General features: G+C 49.5%; 7 protein-coding genes across 7 annotated transcripts; 3 read left to right on the top strand and 4 right to left on the bottom strand.

The window, feature by feature from the left end:
- Positions 1–251: 251 nt before the first annotated feature.
- On the top strand, positions 252–1,494 carry TRIREDRAFT_80151 (uncharacterized protein; the record flags this gene model as incomplete). The annotated part of the gene is made up of 4 exons (XM_006967457.1): positions 252–408; positions 480–540; positions 614–800; positions 849–1,494. Exons 1-4 carry the CDS (start codon positions 346–348, stop codon positions 1,492–1,494), a joined length of 957 nt encoding a protein of 318 aa, XP_006967519.1. The 5' UTR covers positions 252–345.
- A 4,849-nt stretch (positions 1,495–6,343) lies between these two features.
- TRIREDRAFT_80149 (uncharacterized protein) lies at positions 6,344–7,586 on the top strand. The gene is made up of 4 exons (XM_006967456.1): positions 6,344–6,458; positions 6,532–6,714; positions 6,810–7,340; positions 7,414–7,586. Exons 1-4 carry the CDS (start codon positions 6,393–6,395, stop codon positions 7,549–7,551), a joined length of 918 nt encoding a protein of 305 aa, XP_006967518.1. The 5' UTR covers positions 6,344–6,392; the 3' UTR covers positions 7,552–7,586.
- Positions 7,587–7,872: 286 nt separating this feature from the next.
- TRIREDRAFT_41987 (uncharacterized protein) lies at positions 7,873–8,693 on the bottom strand (the record flags this gene model as incomplete). Its single annotated transcript, XM_006967319.1, has 2 exons — positions 7,873–8,439; positions 8,499–8,693. Coding segments are annotated over 2 exons (762 nt in total), but the record flags the coding sequence as incomplete, so codon positions are not given.
- Positions 8,694–9,282: 589 nt separating this feature from the next.
- TRIREDRAFT_80142 (uncharacterized protein) lies at positions 9,283–12,431 on the top strand. The gene has a single exon (XM_006967455.1). It carries the CDS (start codon positions 9,474–9,476, stop codon positions 12,243–12,245), a length of 2,772 nt encoding a protein of 923 aa, XP_006967517.1. The 5' UTR covers positions 9,283–9,473; the 3' UTR covers positions 12,246–12,431.
- Positions 12,432–12,580: 149 nt separating this feature from the next.
- On the bottom strand, positions 12,581–15,379 carry TRIREDRAFT_109748 (uncharacterized protein; the record flags this gene model as incomplete). Its single annotated transcript, XM_006967346.1, has 7 exons — positions 12,581–12,747; positions 12,891–13,694; positions 13,759–14,006; positions 14,179–14,562; positions 14,667–14,981; positions 15,081–15,187; positions 15,290–15,379. The coding sequence occupies 7 exons, from the start codon at positions 15,377–15,379 to the stop codon at positions 12,581–12,583; spliced, it is 2,115 nt and encodes a 704-aa protein (XP_006967408.1).
- Positions 15,380–16,083: 704 nt separating this feature from the next.
- TRIREDRAFT_109747 (uncharacterized protein) lies at positions 16,084–17,707 on the bottom strand (the record flags this gene model as incomplete). Its single annotated transcript, XM_006967345.1, has 3 exons — positions 16,084–17,229; positions 17,291–17,357; positions 17,415–17,707. 3 exons carry the CDS (start codon positions 17,705–17,707, stop codon positions 16,084–16,086), a joined length of 1,506 nt encoding a protein of 501 aa, XP_006967407.1.
- Positions 17,708–18,535: 828 nt separating this feature from the next.
- Positions 18,536–20,478, bottom strand: TRIREDRAFT_109746 (uncharacterized protein; the record flags this gene model as incomplete). The annotated part of the gene is made up of 6 exons (XM_006967344.1): positions 18,536–18,666; positions 18,773–19,036; positions 19,130–19,566; positions 19,619–19,714; positions 19,792–20,266; positions 20,343–20,478. The coding sequence occupies 6 exons, from the start codon at positions 20,476–20,478 to the stop codon at positions 18,536–18,538; spliced, it is 1,539 nt and encodes a 512-aa protein (XP_006967406.1).
- Between the last annotated feature and the right edge of the window lie 207 nt (positions 20,479–20,685).

The following is a 20,685-nucleotide window of genomic DNA, read 5'->3' as shown; positions in this document are numbered from 1 at the left end:
GCCACACACCGAGAGCTTCACACAGCTCTCGATTAGCTTCATTTCCAGTTGGCTCCTCGTCGTCATTTGTGTTTGACAGTGAAGCCTCTGAGATAGCAAACGAGGGCAAGCAAGCACGGGATTTCTCGTGATACCGTTGAGAGGATCTGCAACTGGTGTCCGATCCACTCTGAGTCGTTAGCCGTAATCCATCCGATCTTCGGCATTTGCTGTGCCCAAGCCAACTGAAGCTTGCTCACGCGCGGGACCTACCAGGTATCAAATCGCATCTCGCCGGAAGCGCAGAAGCTCAAATAATCTTCCCACCCCCTGTCTCGCACAGCTCGTTGGCATCGCCATCTCGTCATGGCTTCACTGGAGAAGCCCGTTGTCAGCTTCTTGGGCCCCATTGCCTCATATTCGCATCAGGTACCTGGTAGCCCTCTCATCACGGCCTCTCATCAGTCTCGACCACAATCTGACAAAACTTGGCCATGCAGGCAGTCCGCCAGGTTTTCCCAGAATCGTCATGGGAACTGAGGCCCGCGGCAACGATAGATGGTACGCAGTCAAACCATTGGCAGCAAAAGCTTCATCTCTGTCCTAGCTAAACCGACTAACCATGCGCTGCCAGATGTCTTTGACCAGGTGCAGTTCGGAGAGGTCAAGGCCGGTGTGGTTCCCATCGAGAACTCCACAAACGGCTCCGTGGTCTTCACCCTCGATAACCTGGCCGACCGCAACGGCCGGTACAAAGACATCACGGTGGACGGCGAGATCTTCGTCGACGTCCACCACTGCCTGGTGGGACACAGGAACCCGTCCCCCTTGCTGGAGCTTGACGACCACGGAGACTTATCGGGCACGAGCACGCCTACTCTTACGGATCCGCGCCCGTCCAAGCCAAGGTCAAAGCCGCTCGCGAGCCTGAGACACATCAAGCGGCTGTACTCCCATCCACAGGCGTTTGGCCAGTGCAACGCCTTCATCTCGACGTATCTCAAGGGCGTGGAGATTTTCGACGTCAGCTCGACGAGCAAGGCCGCCGAGATTGTGAGTCAGGACACGACTGGTACGTGGGCGGCCATTTCGAGCGAGCTCGCTGCGAACCTCATGCATGGCCTGGATATGCTTGCCCGATCCATCGAGGACCGTGACGACAACACCACGCGCTTCCTCATCATTGGAAAGAACACGACTGTCCCCAAGGACTGGAATCTGGTAAAGCATGCAGAGGGAAAGACTGGCACCAGGACGCTGATATCGTTTACCGTGCCGCATACGTCGCCAGGTGCACTGGCCGAGGTCTTGAGCGGGTTCAAATCGTACAACCTGAATCTCACGAGCATTAACAGCAGACCCAGCCTGTTGGCCCCCTTCCAGTACATCTTCTTCATCGAATTCGAGGGCAACAAGTATGATGACCCTGACGGCAGGGTAAAGGGGGCGCTGGATAACATTGACCGGGTGGCACAGAGCTGGAGATTGCTAGGGAGCTGGGAACGGTATAGGTAGCGGATTGTTAGCTATGACGGATAGTATCTGACGAATGAGGAATGTGAGATAGGAGCATGTATCACTATCAAAGCTAGGATATCATTTGCTACAGTTCAGTGCTATAAGTCAAAAGCCCCTAATAAGTATCCAGTCACATGCCCCGGCTTGTGTAACAGAATGTAGACCGGGGAAGCGGAGCCGAAACATGAATGAGCTGCGAAGAGGCCGCCTTACTAACAAGTGCCTCCCGATTAAGTGACTGCGAGGTAACTACTGCATGAGCATGGTGCAGGGAGGGGGTTGACCAGTCTCTTTTTGTTCTCTCTTGGAGTTTAGCTGCCAAGGATATTTGACCGCTTGCATTTCGGTCAATGATACCACATGTCTTTGACTGACGGGAGGTTGATGCACCGAGAGTTTAAATGAGAACCAAATATGTACCTAACTGGCTGTGTAACGACTCGTTGTCGTGCCTGGCCTTGCGAGACCTTTGACCCCAGCTTGCCCAGGTACAAAGATCCAGACACAGATCAAGCCAGCACCAGATCCCCTCAAGTGCCATCAACTACTAGTAAGCATTTCCTTCTCGGCTCAACCGCCCGACTGGACGTGACAGAAGCCCGCCTCCATGACGTGTAACACTCCTCCAGCTGCTGGACACCCCCCAAACGGCCAATGAGAGGCTACGGCTACAGCCCAGGCATTTCGGACTGTCGGCGTGGGGCCAGCCATACAACGGTAAAGAAATAATACAACTCCAAACCTTGAATATTCGTAAAAGTTCGATGAAGATCCCAACTCTTTTCGTCCGTCTCGGCAGCTTTCCAAGCGGCAAACCCCGGACAAAGTCGTCACAAAGTGCCCGCCCTTTCAAGCGGAGAGTTGCGGTAAACAAGAGGCCGATAAGATGCGTGCTTTTTCCTCAAATCAAAGTCGAAGGCGCATGACACAGCCTTTTGCGTAGAAACAAGAGAAGAACATGCGACCTATCAAGTTTGCCAGCTCAACCACGTCCCCCCCTTGCATAAAGTGTGCCATTTGCGAGGTGGACTAACAACACTAACTCAACAACAGTCTCATCCTTTTCTTTTTTTACTTCTCGTCCCCTCAATTCTGTTAACCGGACAAGGCTCGCTTGGAATGACTTGCAGAAGAAAAAGAAAGCCGGGGTGGCCATTTAGCGCCACAGAAGCCCACTCCGGCAAAGCCATTTCGCTCAGCTCCGCGTCGGTCCCTTGTCCTGTTGCCCTTGTCTTTGCTTTGCACTTGGCCTTGTCCCTTGTTGGCCCTGTCCTTTCGAGTGAAGGCACTATGACGTACGCTGAACCAAGGCTAATCATCTTTTCTAAAGACAGGCTGAGATACATAGAAATGGATGCTCTTTTATTTTATTCTTAGAGGCCACCCCTACTTTAACAGGGCAAATAGACTAGGTTAATAAGGTGGACTATACTAAAGATTTTAGTTTTAAATAGCGCTGCGCTAACTAAAAGGTATATTAATTTAAGTATAATTACTATATAAATATATATACCTTTTTATAATATTTTTTAAACTTAAGAATATATATATTAATAAGCTATATATATAAGAAGGTATTATAACTTAAAAAATACTAAAATAATATAATTATAAAGTAATTATTAATATTAATAAAATTTATATTTATAAAAATAATACTTTAACTATTATTAATAAATAAGTATTTTATATTAATAAAAGTAGCTTTTAAAGCTTTTTAAGCTTATATATAAAATAAAAGCTATACTTTAATTAAGACCTAGTTATTAAATTATAAAAATAATAAGCTATATTATTATAATATTATATATATTTATAAAAATACTATATATAAGTTTAAGTTTTTTAAACTATATAAAATAATTATAAAGTATACTAATTATTTATTTAAAATAAAAATAGTATAAAAAAAAAATTTAAATAACTTTTAAGTCTTAGGGATTTTTTATAATAGCTATAATTATAATTTTAATTTAGTAATTAGTTTTTTTAAATACTAGTATAGCGCCTTAATTAATACTTAAAAGAAAATAATTATAGCTCTCCTTAACTACTTAAACCTTATAGTTAGGGTAATTAATAAGACTATTAAGCTTTAATACTTTAAGATCTTTTTAATAAAAAAAAATATTTTTAATTTATATTAAAAGCTTATTAATAGCACCCTTTAAGGCTAAATATTAACCTAGGCTATAATTATAGCCTTAAAAAAAGATAATTATTATTTTAAGGTTTAGCTTAACTTTTAAAATTATTTATAATATTTTCTAGTTCTTATTAATTATTATTTTAAGCTTTAGTATTAATTTTTAAACTTTATAATACTTAATATTATATATAATATTAATTACTATAACTTAAAGCTTTTAAAAGTTAATAAAATTATATCTTTTAATATAGTTTTCCCTTTAATATTTATTTTATTATTAAAGAAAGACTTTAAGCTATTTATATAAACTTTATAAGCTTTAAAGTATATATTTAATTACTATACTTTTTAATATAATATTATAAATAATACTTTTAATCCTTTTATTATTATTTTAAATTTTAATACTATAATAAAGGCTAGTTTTTAAAATGCCTTCTTACTTACTTAATAGTAGCTATATATATAGTATATTAAAAAAAATATTATTAAAGGTATTAAGACTTATTAAATTATTAATAGTATTAAGATCTTAGCTATATTTAAAAGTTAATAAAGTTAATACTTTAAGTAATAGAATTACTTTTTTAAAAATTAAAAAGACTTAATTTATGCTTTTATAAAGGCTAACTTTATTATTAAATAGTAAAAGCTTTAAGCTAATTATTAATAGTAAAAAAACCTTCTTTTTTATATTAAGAAAACCTATATTCTTATATAAAAGTAATAGGTATTTATATTTATAAAATAATACTATAATTTTAAGTATATAATAATATTACCTTATAAGGTATAATACTTAAGCTTATAAATATTTTTTTATAATAAAAATTATATTATTTATAATTTTATTAAGTTCTTGCTTTAGTAAAAAAAGGTTACTATTAATAATTATAAGGCCTAGGTTAATTATAAAACTTATTATAATTAAAATTACTATTAATTTAGCCTTTATAATAATACCTTAAAAAAAGTATTATATAAAAGCTTAAACTTAGTTTAAGATTAATATAACTTTATAAAAGCTAGGCTATTATAAAGTTAGTAATTAAAAAGCTGCTTTAGTCTTTTTTTAATATAATTTAGGCTTTTTTATTACTATATTATTATTAACTATTTTAAGCTTTAAGTTAAAAGGAATTACTATTAAGTTATTATAATAAGGCTGCTTAAGCTTAGTTTTTAAAATTAATAATAGCTTTTTTATAAAAATTTTATTAATTACCTTATTTTTCTTTTACTTAAAGAATATACTAATAAAAATATAAGTTAAGATAAACTTAATTTAATAAATTTAAAATCCTTAAGTATTACCTTACTAATAAAAACTAAAAAATAATAAAATATCTCTTTTTAATACTTTATAAAATAGTTAAAGGCTGCTGCTGCTATTAAAGGTATTATAGCTGCTATTATTATTATTAAAGGCATTATAACTGCTACTAGCTATAAAATTATTATAGCTACTGCCTTTAAAAGTATTATAACTACTGCTATATATATAAGGCCTTTTATAAGCTAGGAGATATAAGGCAGTGCTTTAAAATACACTTATAGCTTATATTTTATTACTTTTAAGTAAAGCCTTAGCCTTAATTATATATAATATAGCATACTTTACTATAATATTATAACTTATATTTATAATTTTTTAAAAAGCTATACTTTTATAAATAAATATTTAATATTAAATAATTTATTAATTAACTGCTAAGTAGTTATTTTTATAAAGGCATGCCTTAAAATTTAAATTACTAAACCTTTTAGTAATAGCTAAACTTAAGTATTAGTCTAGGTTTATTAATAAAGCATATTTTTTTAAATAACTAGGCTTATAGCTACTTATTATAAATAGCCTTAGCTTTATAAAAGATAGTTATTTTAAGCTGCTATTTTTAACTTTTTAAAGCACTTTTAAGATTTTAATTTTATAGCTAAATACTATATAATTAATAAATAATATTAGTAAATTAATAAGGCAGTAGTAATAGTTATTAATTTAGTAGTAGTAATAGTATTAAAAGTAATTATAATTACTTAATATTAAAAGCCTTTAATTATATAAGTAATACCTTTAATTTTAAAAGTGTAAATAGCTTTAATTAATAAGGTCTTTAGTTATATTAATATCTTTATAGCTATATATATATTCTTAAGTCTAGGAGATGCTATAAAGAGGTATATATATTTATATAGTAATTACACTTAAATTAATATACCTTTTAGTTAGCGCAGCGCTGTCTGGAATTAAAATCTTTAGTGTGGTCTACCCTGTTAACCCAGTCCATTTGCCCTATTAGAGTAGGGGTGGCTGTTCTTGGAGGGGGGGATATCGAATGGCGATAGGCCCTTTGCAGGGGCTCCCTCCACAAGGCAAGGGGAGTGGAACCGGCCTATACTGAGATGGGAGGGCGAGGCTTGGATGGGGACTCGTGAGTGGTGATTCTGCTTGCGGAGGAACTTGGTCTAGAAAAAGCGGCAAGGTCTCTCGGGTCGTCGGGGGTGTGTGAGTGTGTGTCCCTTGTAGACAAAACTTGGTCAAGATGCCAACAATCGAACTGGGCTTGGGAAAGGATTCAGGTACTTGGCTTGGCCCCCCTCGAGCGATGATCCGACATGTGGGAGGTTTATCTATCTTGCTTCATCCCCCTCCTACAGATCTTGATTCCCCTTGCTTATCATACCTCTATTATATCCCGATCTTTCTCAACCGATATCTTCTATTAAGGTAGTTTAGGAATTCATCATGGCTCCTCGACCACCGATTTTCGTTGCGACGCACCCTAGAGCGTGCTCGACGGCGTTTGAAAGGGTAAAAAAACACCACCTTCATCTTCAGTGGTTCAATTGAGTTTTGCAAATTGGCTGACGAGATATGTATATAGGTGTTCATGGCTCGTCGGGACATTCTGGAGTGTGTGCATGAGCCGTTTGGCGATGCCTTTTACTTTGGCCCAGAGTTTTTGAGCGACCGCTTCAGGGACAATCATGATTACCGCAAGAGCACACAATACTGCAACACCACTTACAAAGATGTCCTAGACAGTCTCGAAAAGGCACAGAAAGAGGTTCGCAACTCCCTACGCTTACAACAATTCTCTTTTGTGAATCGTCAAGAGAGAGCGATACACACACCCACGAGACACGTACTTACACGCAGCAGGGCAAACGCCTCTTCATCAAAGACATGGCCTACTACCTCATGCCCCCGGACAACAAACCAGCCCAGATCGCGCCCTCCCTAGGCGGCGGCCAAGAGCCCGGCAATCCCACCGTCCTGCCCGTCGACGTCCTCAGGCGCTTCCACTTCACGTTCCTCATCCGCCACCCCAAGCGCGCCATCCCCTCCTACTACCGCTGCACAATCCCGCCGCTGAGCGAGGTCACGGGCTTCGACCACTTCATGCCCAACGAGGCGGGCTATGCGGAGCTCGTGCGGTTGCTGGATTTCCTGGTGGAGCAGGGGATTGTGGACAAGGAGAACATCACGGCGATTGACGCGGATGATTTGCTGGATAAGCCGGAGCCGGTGATTCGCGAGTATTGCAAGAGGATTGGGATTGATTTTCGGCCCGAGATGCTGGAGTGGACGGAGGAGGACCGGGAGTATGCGCAGGAGATGTTTGCTAAGTGGAATGGCTTTCATGATGATGCGCTCAAGACGACTTGCTTTCGGGCGAGGTCTCATGCTCAGGTACGCCTAGAATCTGCCTTGCTATTTCCATGTATGAAGACGTGATTACTGATGATCTCTTTTGTTCTTTTAGAAAACTTCGACGGTAGAGTCGGAAAATAGGGAGTGGGCGGAAAAGTACGGGCCTGAGGCGCAAAAGGTCATCCGGAAGACGGTGGATGAGAATATTCCTCACTACGAATACTTGAAGCAATTCTGCATCACGGTATAAATGGGATACGGCTGGGTCAAGGATCAGGTAAAGGGCATTTTATAGTTGGATTTTTGGGAATTCTTTTTCTTTTTCTTTTTTTTTTTTACTCTATGATACAGTATATCAGTGTGGCTCTTATACGCCCACCGCATCTTTTTCTTTATGTCAGAAAGCACCGTCGCTTTTGGAAACAAGACTCATGTCCAAACTACCCCATCATGCCGTTACCAGTACATCGTCCCATATGTCCTCTGAGCCCTCGGACCCGTACCTGTATGGATCCCTCGACCATCGCCTGATCACAAATCAAACACATTTATCCATCTTCTCTCACGCCGCCGCCTTCGTAGCCTCCTTCGTAGCCTCAACCTCCTTTTGCAACTCGCCTGAAGTATATGCCGGCACTTCAAGCAGAGAGTGCGTAACGTTCTTGGACCATGATTCAGCGTACTTCTTGTCCTGGTCATTGGCCCAGTTCACAGTGACGTCCACCAACTCCTTGTCGCCTGCATCCGTCTCTGCAGTCACGAGCTTGTTGCCCCGGCCGCCGCCCGCCAGAACATAGGCGATATCAGCAATGGCATTCTTCTTCTGCGCGTTGAGCGCAAGGCCGCGCTCCTTCTTGCTCCGGATGGGCTGGTAGTCGAGTCCCTTTTCCTTCTGCTCTGCAATCTTCTTCTTGTCCTCGCTGGTGTACTCCTCCGGCCGCTTGCGTCGCATCTCGTCGCCCCACGCGACCTCGTGCAGGTGCTTCAGCTCTCGCAGCTTTTGGAATACGGAGCGGCCGATGGATCCTTGGCCGGGCTGGAATCGGATGTGGGCGAGCGGTGACCAGTAGTCCTTGCGAAGTTTTGCGGGCTTGGTCTTTTTGCCGTTGAACGGCAGCTGTTTCAGGTCATGGAATCCCTATCGTGACAAGTCAGATACCGCAGATGCAATCTCGCTCAACAAGAGAAGGTACTGACATCCAATTGCTTGGAGAAGCTGTAGATGACCTGCTCTGACCGTCGGTGGGCAAACACCCAGATGTCCTCGCCATGGCCCGCGGCGCTCTGAGCCGCCTGGCTGGTCCCCCGCGGCTGGCCGGAATGCGCAAACCGCACTCCGGTTCTCAACAGGCCCAGCAATTGGCCGTGCCAGGGTCTTGAGGCGTGGTTCATGGCTGCCGAATCGAGTTGCGCTGCCTCTTCACGATTCGTCCGGCAAAAGAAAATCGCCAGACTGCCAGCCGGAAGAACTGCCTTTGCGCGGGATCACGTGATATGAGTACCGATTTTGAATCTCGCTCACGGAAGAATACAGGAAGGTACGAAGGGACCTCGAGGTAGGCTGATTACATAAGACAATTCCAGCAGCATGGACGAGGTATTATTACGGAGTACAAGTGCAAAGTACCGGCCCAGTGGGCAACAGAAACTGCAAGAACCATCTTGCCATCCTCGCCTAAGCTGGCCGCCCCGCTCGCGTGCGATGAGATCGCATCGCCCAATCAGATGCCCCGTTCCCCACTTCGCGCCGTTTGCCGGCAGTCGAGTGACATCAGGATGAATCCGCAAGCTTCCAGTGACTTCTGGGGAGCTCCAGCTGCTGCAGCTTCATGCTGGAAGGCTCGAGCTGACTCTATTGTCTGCCCACCTGCCGACATGTCACTCCACCCGGAAGGTCATAAATTGTGAGCCTTCCGGCGAGTCTCTTCCCTCGTTTCTCCCTCTTCTCTCCTCATTCAGATCATCACAGAGACTATAAAAAGAACATATCCAAGACTAGCTTTGCAACAACGTTGCTGGCTTGTTTGCCATACAACGAATAACAACAACACACACGACATATCTTGACACACTGGTTGTGATCAACATACCTACCTACCTACCTTTTCCCCCTACCTTACCGAACCTACCTTACTACCTACACCTACATCTACATCACACACAACCTTCACCATGACTTCACGAATGGATTTCACAGACCGTGCGCAGAAAGCCATCGAGGACGCAATGTCCATGGCTGAGCAGTACGGCCACTCACAGCTACTGCCAGTCCACCTAGCTGTAGCTCTCCTCGAGCCCCCGATCGACCAGTCCAAGGACCAGCAGAATGGCCCTCAGCAGACCACCGTCACATTATTCCGACAAGCCATCGAGCGAGCACACGGAGATCCTCAGCTTGTCGACAGAGCGCTGAAGAAGAACCTGGTGCGGCTGCCAAGCCAGGACCCCCCGCCTGAGCAGGTCTCCCTTTCACCCTCATTCCACGCCGTCCTGAGGAAAGCTCAGGAGCTGCAGAGGGTCCAAAAGGATACCTACATTGCCATCGACCACCTCATCACGGCTCTGGCGGAGGACGCCGGAATTCAAGCCGTCCTGAAGGAGGGCAATATTCCCAAGCCCAAGCTGCTCCAGGAAGCTATCCAGGCCATTCGCGGCACCAAGCGGGTCGACAGCAAGAACGCAGACACGGAATCAGAAAACGAGAACCTGGCCAAGTTCACCATCGACATGACCGCCCTGGCGAGAGAGAAGAAGATCGACCCGGTGATCGGCCGAGAAGAAGAGATCCGACGGGTCGTCCGAATCCTGTCCCGCAGAACAAAGAACAACCCGGTCCTGATTGGTGAGCCTGGTGTCGGCAAGACCACCGTCGTCGAGGGCCTGGCACAGCGTATTGTCAACCGAGACGTGCCCGACAACCTCAAGGCTTGCAAGCTCCTCTCGCTCGACGTCGGTGCTCTTGTTGCTGGCAGCAAGTTCCGTGGTGAGTTCGAGGAGAGAATGAAGGGTGTTCTCAAGGAGATTTCCGAGTCCAAGGACATGATCATCCTCTTCGTCGACGAGATCCATCTTCTCATGGGAGCTGGATCATCCGGCGAAGGCGGCATGGACGCTGCCAACCTGCTCAAGCCCATGCTTGCCCGTGGTCAGCTGCACTGCATTGGTGCCACCACGCTGGCCGAGTACCGCAAGTACATCGAGAAGGATGCTGCCTTTGAGCGTCGGTTCCAACAGGTTATCGTCAAGGAGCCATCCATCACCGAGACCATCTCTATCCTGCGTGGCTTGAAGCCCAAGTATGACAGCCACCACAAGGTCAGCATTCTCGACAGCGCCCTCGTGGCTGCTGCCAACCTTGCAGCGCGGTACTTGACAGCTCGACGACTGCCCGACTCGGCTATCGATCTCATCGACGAAGCCGCCGCGGCAGTCCGAGTTGCCAGAGAGTCTCAGCCTGAGATCATCGATCACCTTGAGCGCAAGCTGAGACAGCTGAAGATTGAGATTGCGGCTCTGGAGAAGGAGCACGACGAGGCGTCCCAGATCCGTCTGGCGCAGGCCAAGAAGGATGCGCAGAACGTGGAGGAGGAGCTGCAGCCGCTCCGCGAGAAGTACCAGAACGACATCAAGCGGAACGACGAGATCCACCAAGCCAAGGACAAGCTCGACGACCTGAAGAGGCGCCTCGAGGATGCCATCAACGCCGGCAACCACCAGCGGGCCGCCGATCTCAAGTACGGCGCCATCCAAGAGCAGGAGGCGCTGATTAGGAAGTTGGAGGAGAAGAAGAACGCTGCAGATGTCGCCCTCAACGCCAGCGGCGAGAACACTGTCATGGTCACCGACATCGTGACGGCTGATAACATCAATGAGATCGTTGCCAAGTGGACCGGCATTCCCGTCACCCGACTCCGCACATCAGAGAAGGAGAAGCTTATCCAGATGGAAAAGGTCCTCAGCAAGGTTGTCGTTGGCCAGAAGGAGGCTGTCCAGTCTGTCGCCAACGCCATCCGACTCCAGCGCTCTGGCCTCAGCAACCCCAACCAGCCGCCCAGCTTCCTCTTCTGTGGTCCTTCGGGTACTGGCAAGACGCTCCTCACCAAGGCGCTGGCCGAGTTCCTGTTTGACGACCCCAAGGCCATGATCCGCTTCGACATGTCCGAGTACCAGGAGCGGCACTCGCTGAGCCGTATGATTGGTGCTCCGCCAGGATATGTCGGCCACGACGCTGGTGGCCAGCTGACTGAGGCACTCCGACGCAAGCCATTCTCCATCCTGCTGTTCGACGAAGTGGAGAAGGCAGCCAAGGAAATCCTGACAGTGCTTCTCCAGCTCATGGATGACGGCCGCATCACGGATGGCCAGGGCAGAGTCATTGACTGCAAGAACTGCATTGTCGTCATGACCTCCAACCTGGGAGCCGAGTACCTCGTCCGCCCTGGCGTGAAGGAGGGTAAGGTGGATGCCAACACCAAGGAGCTGGTGATGGGCGCTCTCCGCAACTACTTCCTGCCCGAGTTCTTGAACCGTATCAACTCGGTCGTCATCTTCAACAGACTGACGCGCAAGGAGATTCGCAAGATTGTCGACTTGCGTATCAGCGAGATCCAGAAGCGTCTGGAAGACAACGGCCGCAAGGTTACCATCTCGGTCTCGGAAGAGGCCAAGGACTACTTGGGCAACGCCGGCTACTCGCCCGCATACGGCGCTCGTCCACTGGCTCGGTTGATTGAGAAGGAGGTGCTCAACAAACTCGCCATCCTCATCCTCCGCAACGCCATCCGCGACGGCGAGACGGCGCGCGTGGAGCTTGATGACAACAAGATTGTTGTGCTGTCGAACCACCCCGACAGCGGAACAGATGATGATGACGAAGACATGTTTGATGAGGAGGATGTTGAGGATGTGATTGGAGAGGACATGGATGAGGACATTTATGATTAAAACACCCGAGATTGAGGGGTGGACGAAGTTTGACTGAGAGGGTTGATGACTGAGAAGTTTGAGAAGTCTTAAATGTTTCATGATTTACAGGGCATACGGAGTTAAGGGATCTGGCAAGCATGGTTTGTTTGAGTGGTTTTCATTAATGGGTCCTCTACCTAGGTAGAAATGAGATGAATTTTTATTACAGACAATTTCCAAAGTGACGTGAATGTTGAATGATATCCAAGACAAAGAAATGAGATGAATATTTCTTACAAAGCAAGGCTCCTTTTCCGACATGATGTGAATGTTTTACTGATATGTTCAAGAAACTGAGGGAAATTTATCGTTGGTTAGATGAGGCTCATCAAGACGCCGTCCTCGCCCGTCCAGCCAAAATCGTCCATGAACATGGACCAATCCACGTCTTGGAAGGGATCGCTGGCCGGCACATTGTTGGTCATTGGCTGATGCTGCTGGGCAACGGTATTGGAACCCGAAGCCTGATCTGCGCGAAACTCTGTATTATTGCTGGCAGGTTAGACAAGAGGACAACGTTTAACCACACAAGATCTCGAAACGCAAAAAAAAAAAAACAAGAAATGGACGACTCTACAGAAAAGGGGGGGGGGGGGGGGGTTTAGTTGAGGGGGGAAAACTGACGAATAATCTCAAGGCACTTATCGACGCCATCGGTGCTCTTCTGCGCGGTGAGCAGTCCGTTTTTGAATTTTTCAAGACAGGCGTATGTGATGCCGGCGCCGCCGCGGCTGACCCACGACGGGGGCACGGAGTCGAATCTGGGGACGTAGCGGCGGAAGGACCAGAATGTTTCGAGGATGACGGAGGCGCGGTACCATATGTCTGATTCTTTGACGGAGCAGCGGAGGATGGCTGTGTAGGATTGTTGGGCGAGGATGGATGCTTCTTCGGGGGTTAGGGTTGTTGTTCTGTTGCTGGTGGTGGTGGTGGTGTCGTGGGGGGAGTTGTTGTTGTTGTTGTGGTGGTGGTGGTGGTGAGATTCGAGATTGTTGAGGGTGTCGGATGATGATGATGAGAGGGGCCCCCAGTGGGAGTGGAGGAGGTATACGATTGTGTTTGCGGCGTCGGTGAGAGCGCGGCATAAGAGGCCCGGGCAGTGGGCGATGAATTTGCTTCGGGCGTCGAGGTCGAGGGCTGTGAGGATGAGGGAGCGGGCTGTTGAGAAGGCTTTGAGGGCGTTGATGTGGAGGGACGGGTTGGAGGACGGGGTTTGGGCTGGGGTTGGCGATGGAGGGTGTTGTGGCGGTGGTGGTGCGGTGGAGGAGGAGGATGTGTGCGGCTGAGGATGACGAGGAGGAGGGTTTGTGGTGGTGGATGTTGGGTTTGTGGTGAGGTTGTTGTTGGAGGGGGTGATGGAAGAAGGGGACATGAAGTAGAAGAGCTGCATTTCGAGCTGGGCGGCCAGCGTGAGGATGCGTGTCATTTCTGCAATGCAGTTGAGTCTAGACTCCTCCACACGATGATTGAGGGGGGAAAGGGTTTTTCTTACCGGTGTCGAAGCGGATGATGGCGGGCTTGAGCATCTCAAACTCCGTCTCCCAGGCCGCCACGGCGCTGTCCGGGACGCTGCCCACGGTGGACGTCTGCGCGTGCATGGCCATGTGGAAGCGATTGAGGAAGCGCTGCAGCTCGTACGTCGCGACGAGGTCGGCCCAGTAGTTTGATGCGAGGGCGGCTTTGCAGCGGGTGTCGCTGTGCTGGATGAAGGGGGGCGGGTGGCCTGCGGCTGCGGATGTTCTGCGCATATGATATCACTTAGTACTAGAGTATCTCTTGAGCTCACAAACATCGCATATAGAGAGAAAAGATAACAGAAGGAAGAGAGAGAGTTTCAATGAACCTTTGGACTATCAAGCAGCAGGCTATCCATGTGGACGAAGCCTCCTCGTCAGTAGACGAAAGGCCATACCTGCTCCCCACGCAAAACTGCGGATGCGAGCCGCGCCCCGTGTGCAGGCCCAGCGACACGCACGCGTTCATGGCGATGGAGGCGAGCATAGACGACGGGTCCGTGACGAAGCGGATGGTCGGGTAGGGCCAGGCGCAGACGAGCAGGATGGCGTGGATCTCGTCGACGCCGAGGACGGCGCCCGAGATCATGGTCCACAGGTTCTTGGTCATGTGGCTGACGAGGGCGCCGAAGACGTGGGCGTCTCGCGCGTAGCGGCGGGCGGCGACGTAGAGGACGGCCCAGAAGAGCATGGGCTGGGCTTGGAAGCATTCGTCGGGGTCCTTTTTGCGGAGGATGGGGAGGAAGGGGTGGAAGTGCTGGAGGTATCTGGCCCCGGCGTTTCTTGTCAGTTTCAAAGAGAATTTTCTTTTTTGTTTTCCATTGGTCAATAGTCGTGATGGAAAAAGGGGGGGGGGGGGGGGGGGGTTGGGTTGCAAGAAGCGCACTTGCTAAAGTAGTAGTCGACGTCTTGGCCGGGAATGATGAGGGAGTCGAGGACGCGAGCCTCTGTAGGCCCGGTCTTGGTCTGTCTCTTCTCGGGGGGTCGAGGCGGCGGGCCTTGGATCTGGATGGACAAAGGGGGGCGAGCTGGCTTTGCGCTGGTGGAGGGCGTGGCCTGGTCTGATGTTGACGGCGCTGCGGAGAAGGTCGTCAGGGGGCTGGGAGGCGACCAGGCTGATTCGCCGTTGGCGGCGATGGTGTTCTTGGTGTTGACGACTCTTTGGATGCTCCTGAGTTCTTGTTCCAGCTGCTCCAGTTTGCTGTGAGATTGTAAAAAGTCAGCGATGAGGCTCATCGTATTGATTGAGGGCGAGGGCACTGATATGGCATCAGTCCTCTTATTGAGAAGGTGATTTTACCTCCGTTTTGTGATGCGCTTATGAGTCTTGTCGACGACACATGAAATGTCCAACTTGGCGCATCTCTGGCACGGCTGACCGGAGACTGGGCTCGACCTGCACCGGACCTGTTTTGTTTCATTCAACTATCAGATAAAACAGTCCCGACTTCATCGCTTCTCATCGCTTTCACATGAATCAAAATGAGATCCACGGGCTGTGTCGCTCACCTTTGAGTTGCGGCAGTTGACACACGCCACATTCCGCCTCGTCCTCTCATCGTGACTCGGCGAACCTGCTGACGGCGGCGTTGGAGCCATCGAGCTCAGCAAGTCTCAATCGCTCTTGTTCCCACTATTCTGAGGAGATTCCCTGGTGCCGACGCTCGTGAGTTGGAAGCTTCCAGGCTCGATTCTTAGATCCGAGGCCCTGTGAGATACGATAGCAGGCGGTGTTTCGAGGCTGCGTCTCCCAAGGTCACATGTCCCGGGTCGCCTCTTTTTGAACTCCTCTCCTCTCAAACGCTCACTTTCGGACAGTATCAAAAGGTTGACCGTTTTCCGACTTATTTTTCTTCTGCTGCTGCCCCCTTGGAGACGTTGATGGCTTCATTGGATGGATTCGATCGCGGCTTTGCAGGTTCATGTTGCTTCACTGACATAAACACGCCCGGGGCCGGGCTTCTGTTAACCCCGATTGCCGGCCGGAGGTAAAGGCGGCAAAGCGTCACGTGGCCGGGCATCTCACTCAATGACAGCATCAAGCAGATGAGTTAGTATGAAGAAATCAGATCAGATAAGGTAGATACCAATCACAAAGCATCCCTTGACATGAATACACGTAGTCAAGAGGAAAAAAAGCAGCCTGTCCTCTATTGCGCATCAATCTACCCAAACAAATGCCATAACCATCCATGACCTTCTCAGCGACTCCTAGTCATCCATTCAATATCCAACCACACGCTATGAAAATTCGCAGCTACATTGTTATCGTCTCCCATGCCATCATTCAATCATCACCCGTCTCATTTCTCCTTTTTGTCCTCGTCCTCCTTCTTGGCCGCCACAGCTCCATGTCCAGACTTTGCATATCCTCCCACCAGCGTCAGCAAGACCCAGGCAAAGCCCAGCACCACGGCCACCGCTGTTCCAATTCCCACCCACTGAGACGCTCCCTCCGTCACCACAGGCACGCTGATGTTGTTGATCAGACGGCCGCCGGCTTCGGGCTTCGGGCTCACATGCCAGAATGTCGTGCCCGGCTCGAACAGGCCGTCGTAGCCCAGAGTGGCGCGATCAAATGGACTGACGGTATAGGCAGTGTCCTTGTCGCCTTCGCATGCCCAAAACACCGCCGGATAAGGTATTCCCGCCTCTTCTTTGCCTGTCGGTGTCGGCTTGAGATAGCGTAGGTGAAGCGGCACCTCGGCAGTCCATTCCTCGGCCTCAGCCCCGTCCTTGGGAGGCGCCAGCTGCAGAAGCACGTTGGACCCCCACGGCTTGGTAGTGTACGCGGGAGCCTCGAGATCCACCGGCTCGCTCACGTACTTGGCAGCCGTCAAATTCTTGGACGCAAGGAACAGCTCATCTGCCAGCTGATACCTATCGGCGAAGATGACCTTTGGCAAAGTGAGGTATGCATAGGGCGCACACTCGGCGTCCTCGTCAAGCGGCGCTGCAGTTTTGCTCAGGCGCAGCTGAAGAGTCGGATGTAGCCCGGTTGGCTGCTGGAATCTGGATGTAAAAGACCCAGACGCCGCCCTGTGTCGCGATGCAAACGCAAACAGAGCCGGGGACGGCTCCTTCTGCTCGCCAATGACGGTCAAGACGCCCGAGACGCCGATCTCGTGCGGCTCCATGCCCGGCGGCGCATCTCTGCCCAGGATGCCGACCTCTGTCCGGCCCTTGGGCGACGCAGGCACGGATATCTCTCGCTTCTGCAGCGGCCAGAGGGCCTGGATCTTGACGGCCTCCGAGGTGGAATCGTAGGACATGTCTAGGCTGACGGCATCCTTGAGCTCGTGCAGCTGTTTCCTGCACTCGGTGGCGCTCGGGCCTGAGCACACCACGGGGCCGAGCCGCTTTGCGAAGCCGTCCAGCTTCTCCAGCTCGTTGTAGAAGAACAGGGCGGGCGAGCCTGGCTGGCGGCCGTCGCTGAAGTTGACGAAGACCTGTGAGCCGGTTAGACGAGCTGTAGCTGGCAGGGGCTGCTGTATGCGTGAGAAACCTTACATCCGGTGAGGAGCAGTCTAGCCGCCCAAACGCCTGCAGCGCCGTGCACAGCTTTTCCCTGTTCCGACTGTTAGTTACAAGTAGTTCCTCACGTCGAGTAGGTGTTCAAAAAGGCTCAACAGACGGGTCGTGATCCTCCTTGGCGGGCGTATATGAGACGTGAAGACCGGGGGAGATGCGGGAGCTGAAGGGCTCGAGCGTGTCATAGCTCGCGGGCGTCGCCCATCTCAGGTGCAGCTGCTCGAGGTCGCGCAGGAGGCCGGCCAGCTCGGACGGCAGCTCGGGCAGCGTCAGCGTGATCTTGTGCTCCTTGAGGGCTGGCAGGGCCGGGCCGTGGACGCTGGTGTCGGTGATGGCGAGCTGGTTGGGGTCCCAGTCGGCGTCGTGCGGGCGAAAGTAGGTGATTCTCTGCCTCATGGTGCTGTTGGCGTCTGCGGGGTGCTGAAGGGAGGAGTGCCTGTAACCTGGCTGGAGGCTCTGAGAGATGGGGATGCCACGCGTGCTTTATTATAAGATTCAGCTGCTGAGTCGAGAGACGGTGTGAGACGGTGTTGTTTGTTGTGTGGTTTGAGGTCAAGGGAATGAATGGATGTCTGATAGTATCGGCTCCATTGGATGACGACAAAGCAGTCGGGCTGAGCACAGACGAACCGGGTGAGGTGTCCACTAACCCGAAGCCTGCAGGACCGCCATGGCGAGCCGTTATAGGGGACCGACCCCACCGGCTTAAGGGGGTGGGCTCATTAGCCCGGGGGATGATCGCGCACCTCCTTTGATCACCTATTGAATGCTGTCGAGTGGTGCTGTGATGAAAACAGGACGGGAATGAGAGAGAGGCTTCACTAGAGACAAAGGGAGAAGAAAGGAGGGCTGTGAAGCATTGTGGCTGCAAGAATGAGGTGAGCTGCAATCAATAGCTGTGAGCGGTGTTGAGATCTCCCAGTTGTTAATCAACACCAATGCCCCTCCTCGTCTATAAGACACTTGACGGAGCTTCATGACAATGATGTACATGTATGCAGACAAGACACCAGACGCCACAGCTTCAGCCCATCTCCATCGCCTGAATGCCGCCCTTCCACGATTTCCCCACAATCCAGAAATAGACTCAGCCTGCTAACCGGTCGTGGCGGCCATACGTGGAAACCTCGTATTCCAGGTTATCCTCGATCCGTACCCGTTGCGTACGTACTACGTATACCCTGGAGCCCCAGCTCAGCCTCGCCATCCCGAATCCTAATACTACTACCACTTGGCCTCATACAACGCAATCGGCACTCCCAGTCCAGGACATCCAACGATATCCGCCTTGAGATACTGCGCCGCCCAATCCCCCCTATACTCAATCCTCTCATACCGCTGCAAAAGCCGCACCACTACAACCAAAAAACAGCTCACATGTCAGTTATCATTCCCTCAGTTACGCAATCTCACACACGTAGGATTCCTCCCCAAGAGAGAGATCATCGAAGTGAAGCTCACATGTAAAGGCCATCTCCGTCATGGCAAAGTTCTGCCCAATGCATATCCTCGGCCCGCCGTTGAACGGGATAAACTGCCACGGCTTGGGCGTCCAGTGCTCCCATCTCTCGGGGCTGTAGACCGCCGGGTCGGCAAAGTTTTCGGAGACGGGGGGGTACAGGTCTCTGCGGCGCTGCATGACGAGCGTGCTGTAGAGGACGTGGTCGCCTTTGAGGACGGCGATGTCGGGCTGGCCGGGCTTTCCGGGCAGTGTTGAGTCTTGAACTGTTCATGTTTACATCAACCCAGACGTCAGCTCTGTGCTCTGAAGAGATTTGAGCACGTTCTCGTAAAAAAGAAGAGGGGGAAAAGACTCACGGCATGATCTGACGTTGTAGGGGACAGCAGGGTAGAGGCGCAGCGTCTCGTTCAGCGCATGCGTGAGACACGTCAAGTCTTTGATATCCTCGTATGTCGGCGCGGCATGAGGCCCAACCCTCTCCAGGACTCGGCTCCGCAACTTGCGCCAGATCTCGGGGTAATTGGACAGTTCGTACATTGTCCACGAGAGCGTCGCCGCCGTCGTGTCTCGTCCCGCCAGCAGCACCGCCATGAGCTGGTCGCGGATGACTTTTGGGTCGCGCGAGAAGAGAGCCATGTGGTGTAGAAAGGTAAAGTCTCGGTCCGACTTGGATCTTGTCTCTAGCTGTTCGGGTGTGAGGGCCAGCGTCGCTTCGATGAAGGGCTGAATAAAGGTCTCGAGGACTTTGATGCCTTTTCTGTACTCTTCTTGAGGGACAAAGCGGTTGAAAGGTCTGGTGAGAGTAAAAAGTCAACAATGGCCATCGATCACGATCGACGGCTTACAAGAAGTCTCGTTGGGAGACAACCCACGCGAAAATTGCAAGACGCATCTGAATCCGCTGGACCTGCGTAAAGGCTCTGGTAAACTCACCATTGGGCCTAAGTTAACCGCCGTCTGGTGTCAGCCAACAAACACACAATATCATGATCAAGAGAGCACGTTCAATGTAGCTCACTTGTCCAAACTCTCGACGCTCTGCCCCAGCAGATAATCCGTAATAGCATCGAGCGTCATCCGATAGAACAAATCACACACATCCACCGTCTGCCCGCTCCCCGGCAACTTGTCAATCAGCACGTCCGTCCACCTCTCCAGGATATCCAGATCCCGCACCCTCTGCGTCACAAACATGGGCCGGATCAGCGTCCTGCTCTGCTGCCACAGCCGCCCGTCCGTCGTGAAGATGCTGTCGCCGAGGAAGGGCTCCCACGTGCGATGGAACCGGGGTCCCTTTCCGAAATGCGCAAAGTTGGTCGCGAGCAGGGCCTTGATGTGCTCCGGGTCAATGGTCATGATGGAGCGGTGGCCAAAGATTGTGAGCTCGACGGCGTGCGGGCACGAGGGCGAGGCGTTTGCGAACATGTTTGTGAAGTTTTCCTGGAGGCGGTTGTTGGCGTGCATATAGCCGGCTTTGAAGAAGGCGTAGAATGCTGGACGAGGTGTTATTGAATCCCTTTGTATATGGATTATGAAGGGGGATTCCTTTGCTAGAGTTCATCTTCGTACAGGTGATGGGATTGCCGCCGAGGATGGAGGCTCGGACGCCGTTGATCTTGCTGAGGCGATGGTTGACAATCACTCGCTCGAGGATGCCCAGGCCGACGATGAGGCAGGTCGTGACTATGGTCAGCGACCACGCCATGCCTAGAATCCGGTCTGCTATGCTCTGCAACATGGCAAATTACATATGGCTGACCAAAGTTGTGTCAGTATAAGCAGTCTCAAGACTGGAAGCGACAAACGGACCCTTTCAAACAGCACATACAACGATAGTCATATAAGTCAGAAATATCCCAAAGATGGAGGCCATTTCTGGTACCCCTGTCAGTAGAGAGCCCCGCACGAAAGA

The sequence above is a fragment of the Trichoderma reesei genome, assembly GCF_000167675.1.
Source record: "Trichoderma reesei QM6a unplaced genomic scaffold TRIREscaffold_17, whole genome shotgun sequence".
Classification (NCBI taxonomy): domain Eukaryota; kingdom Fungi; phylum Ascomycota; class Sordariomycetes; order Hypocreales; family Hypocreaceae; genus Trichoderma; species Trichoderma reesei.
The sequence above is the reverse complement of the archived record's forward strand: the minus strand, read 5'-3'. Positions and strand labels throughout refer to the sequence as shown.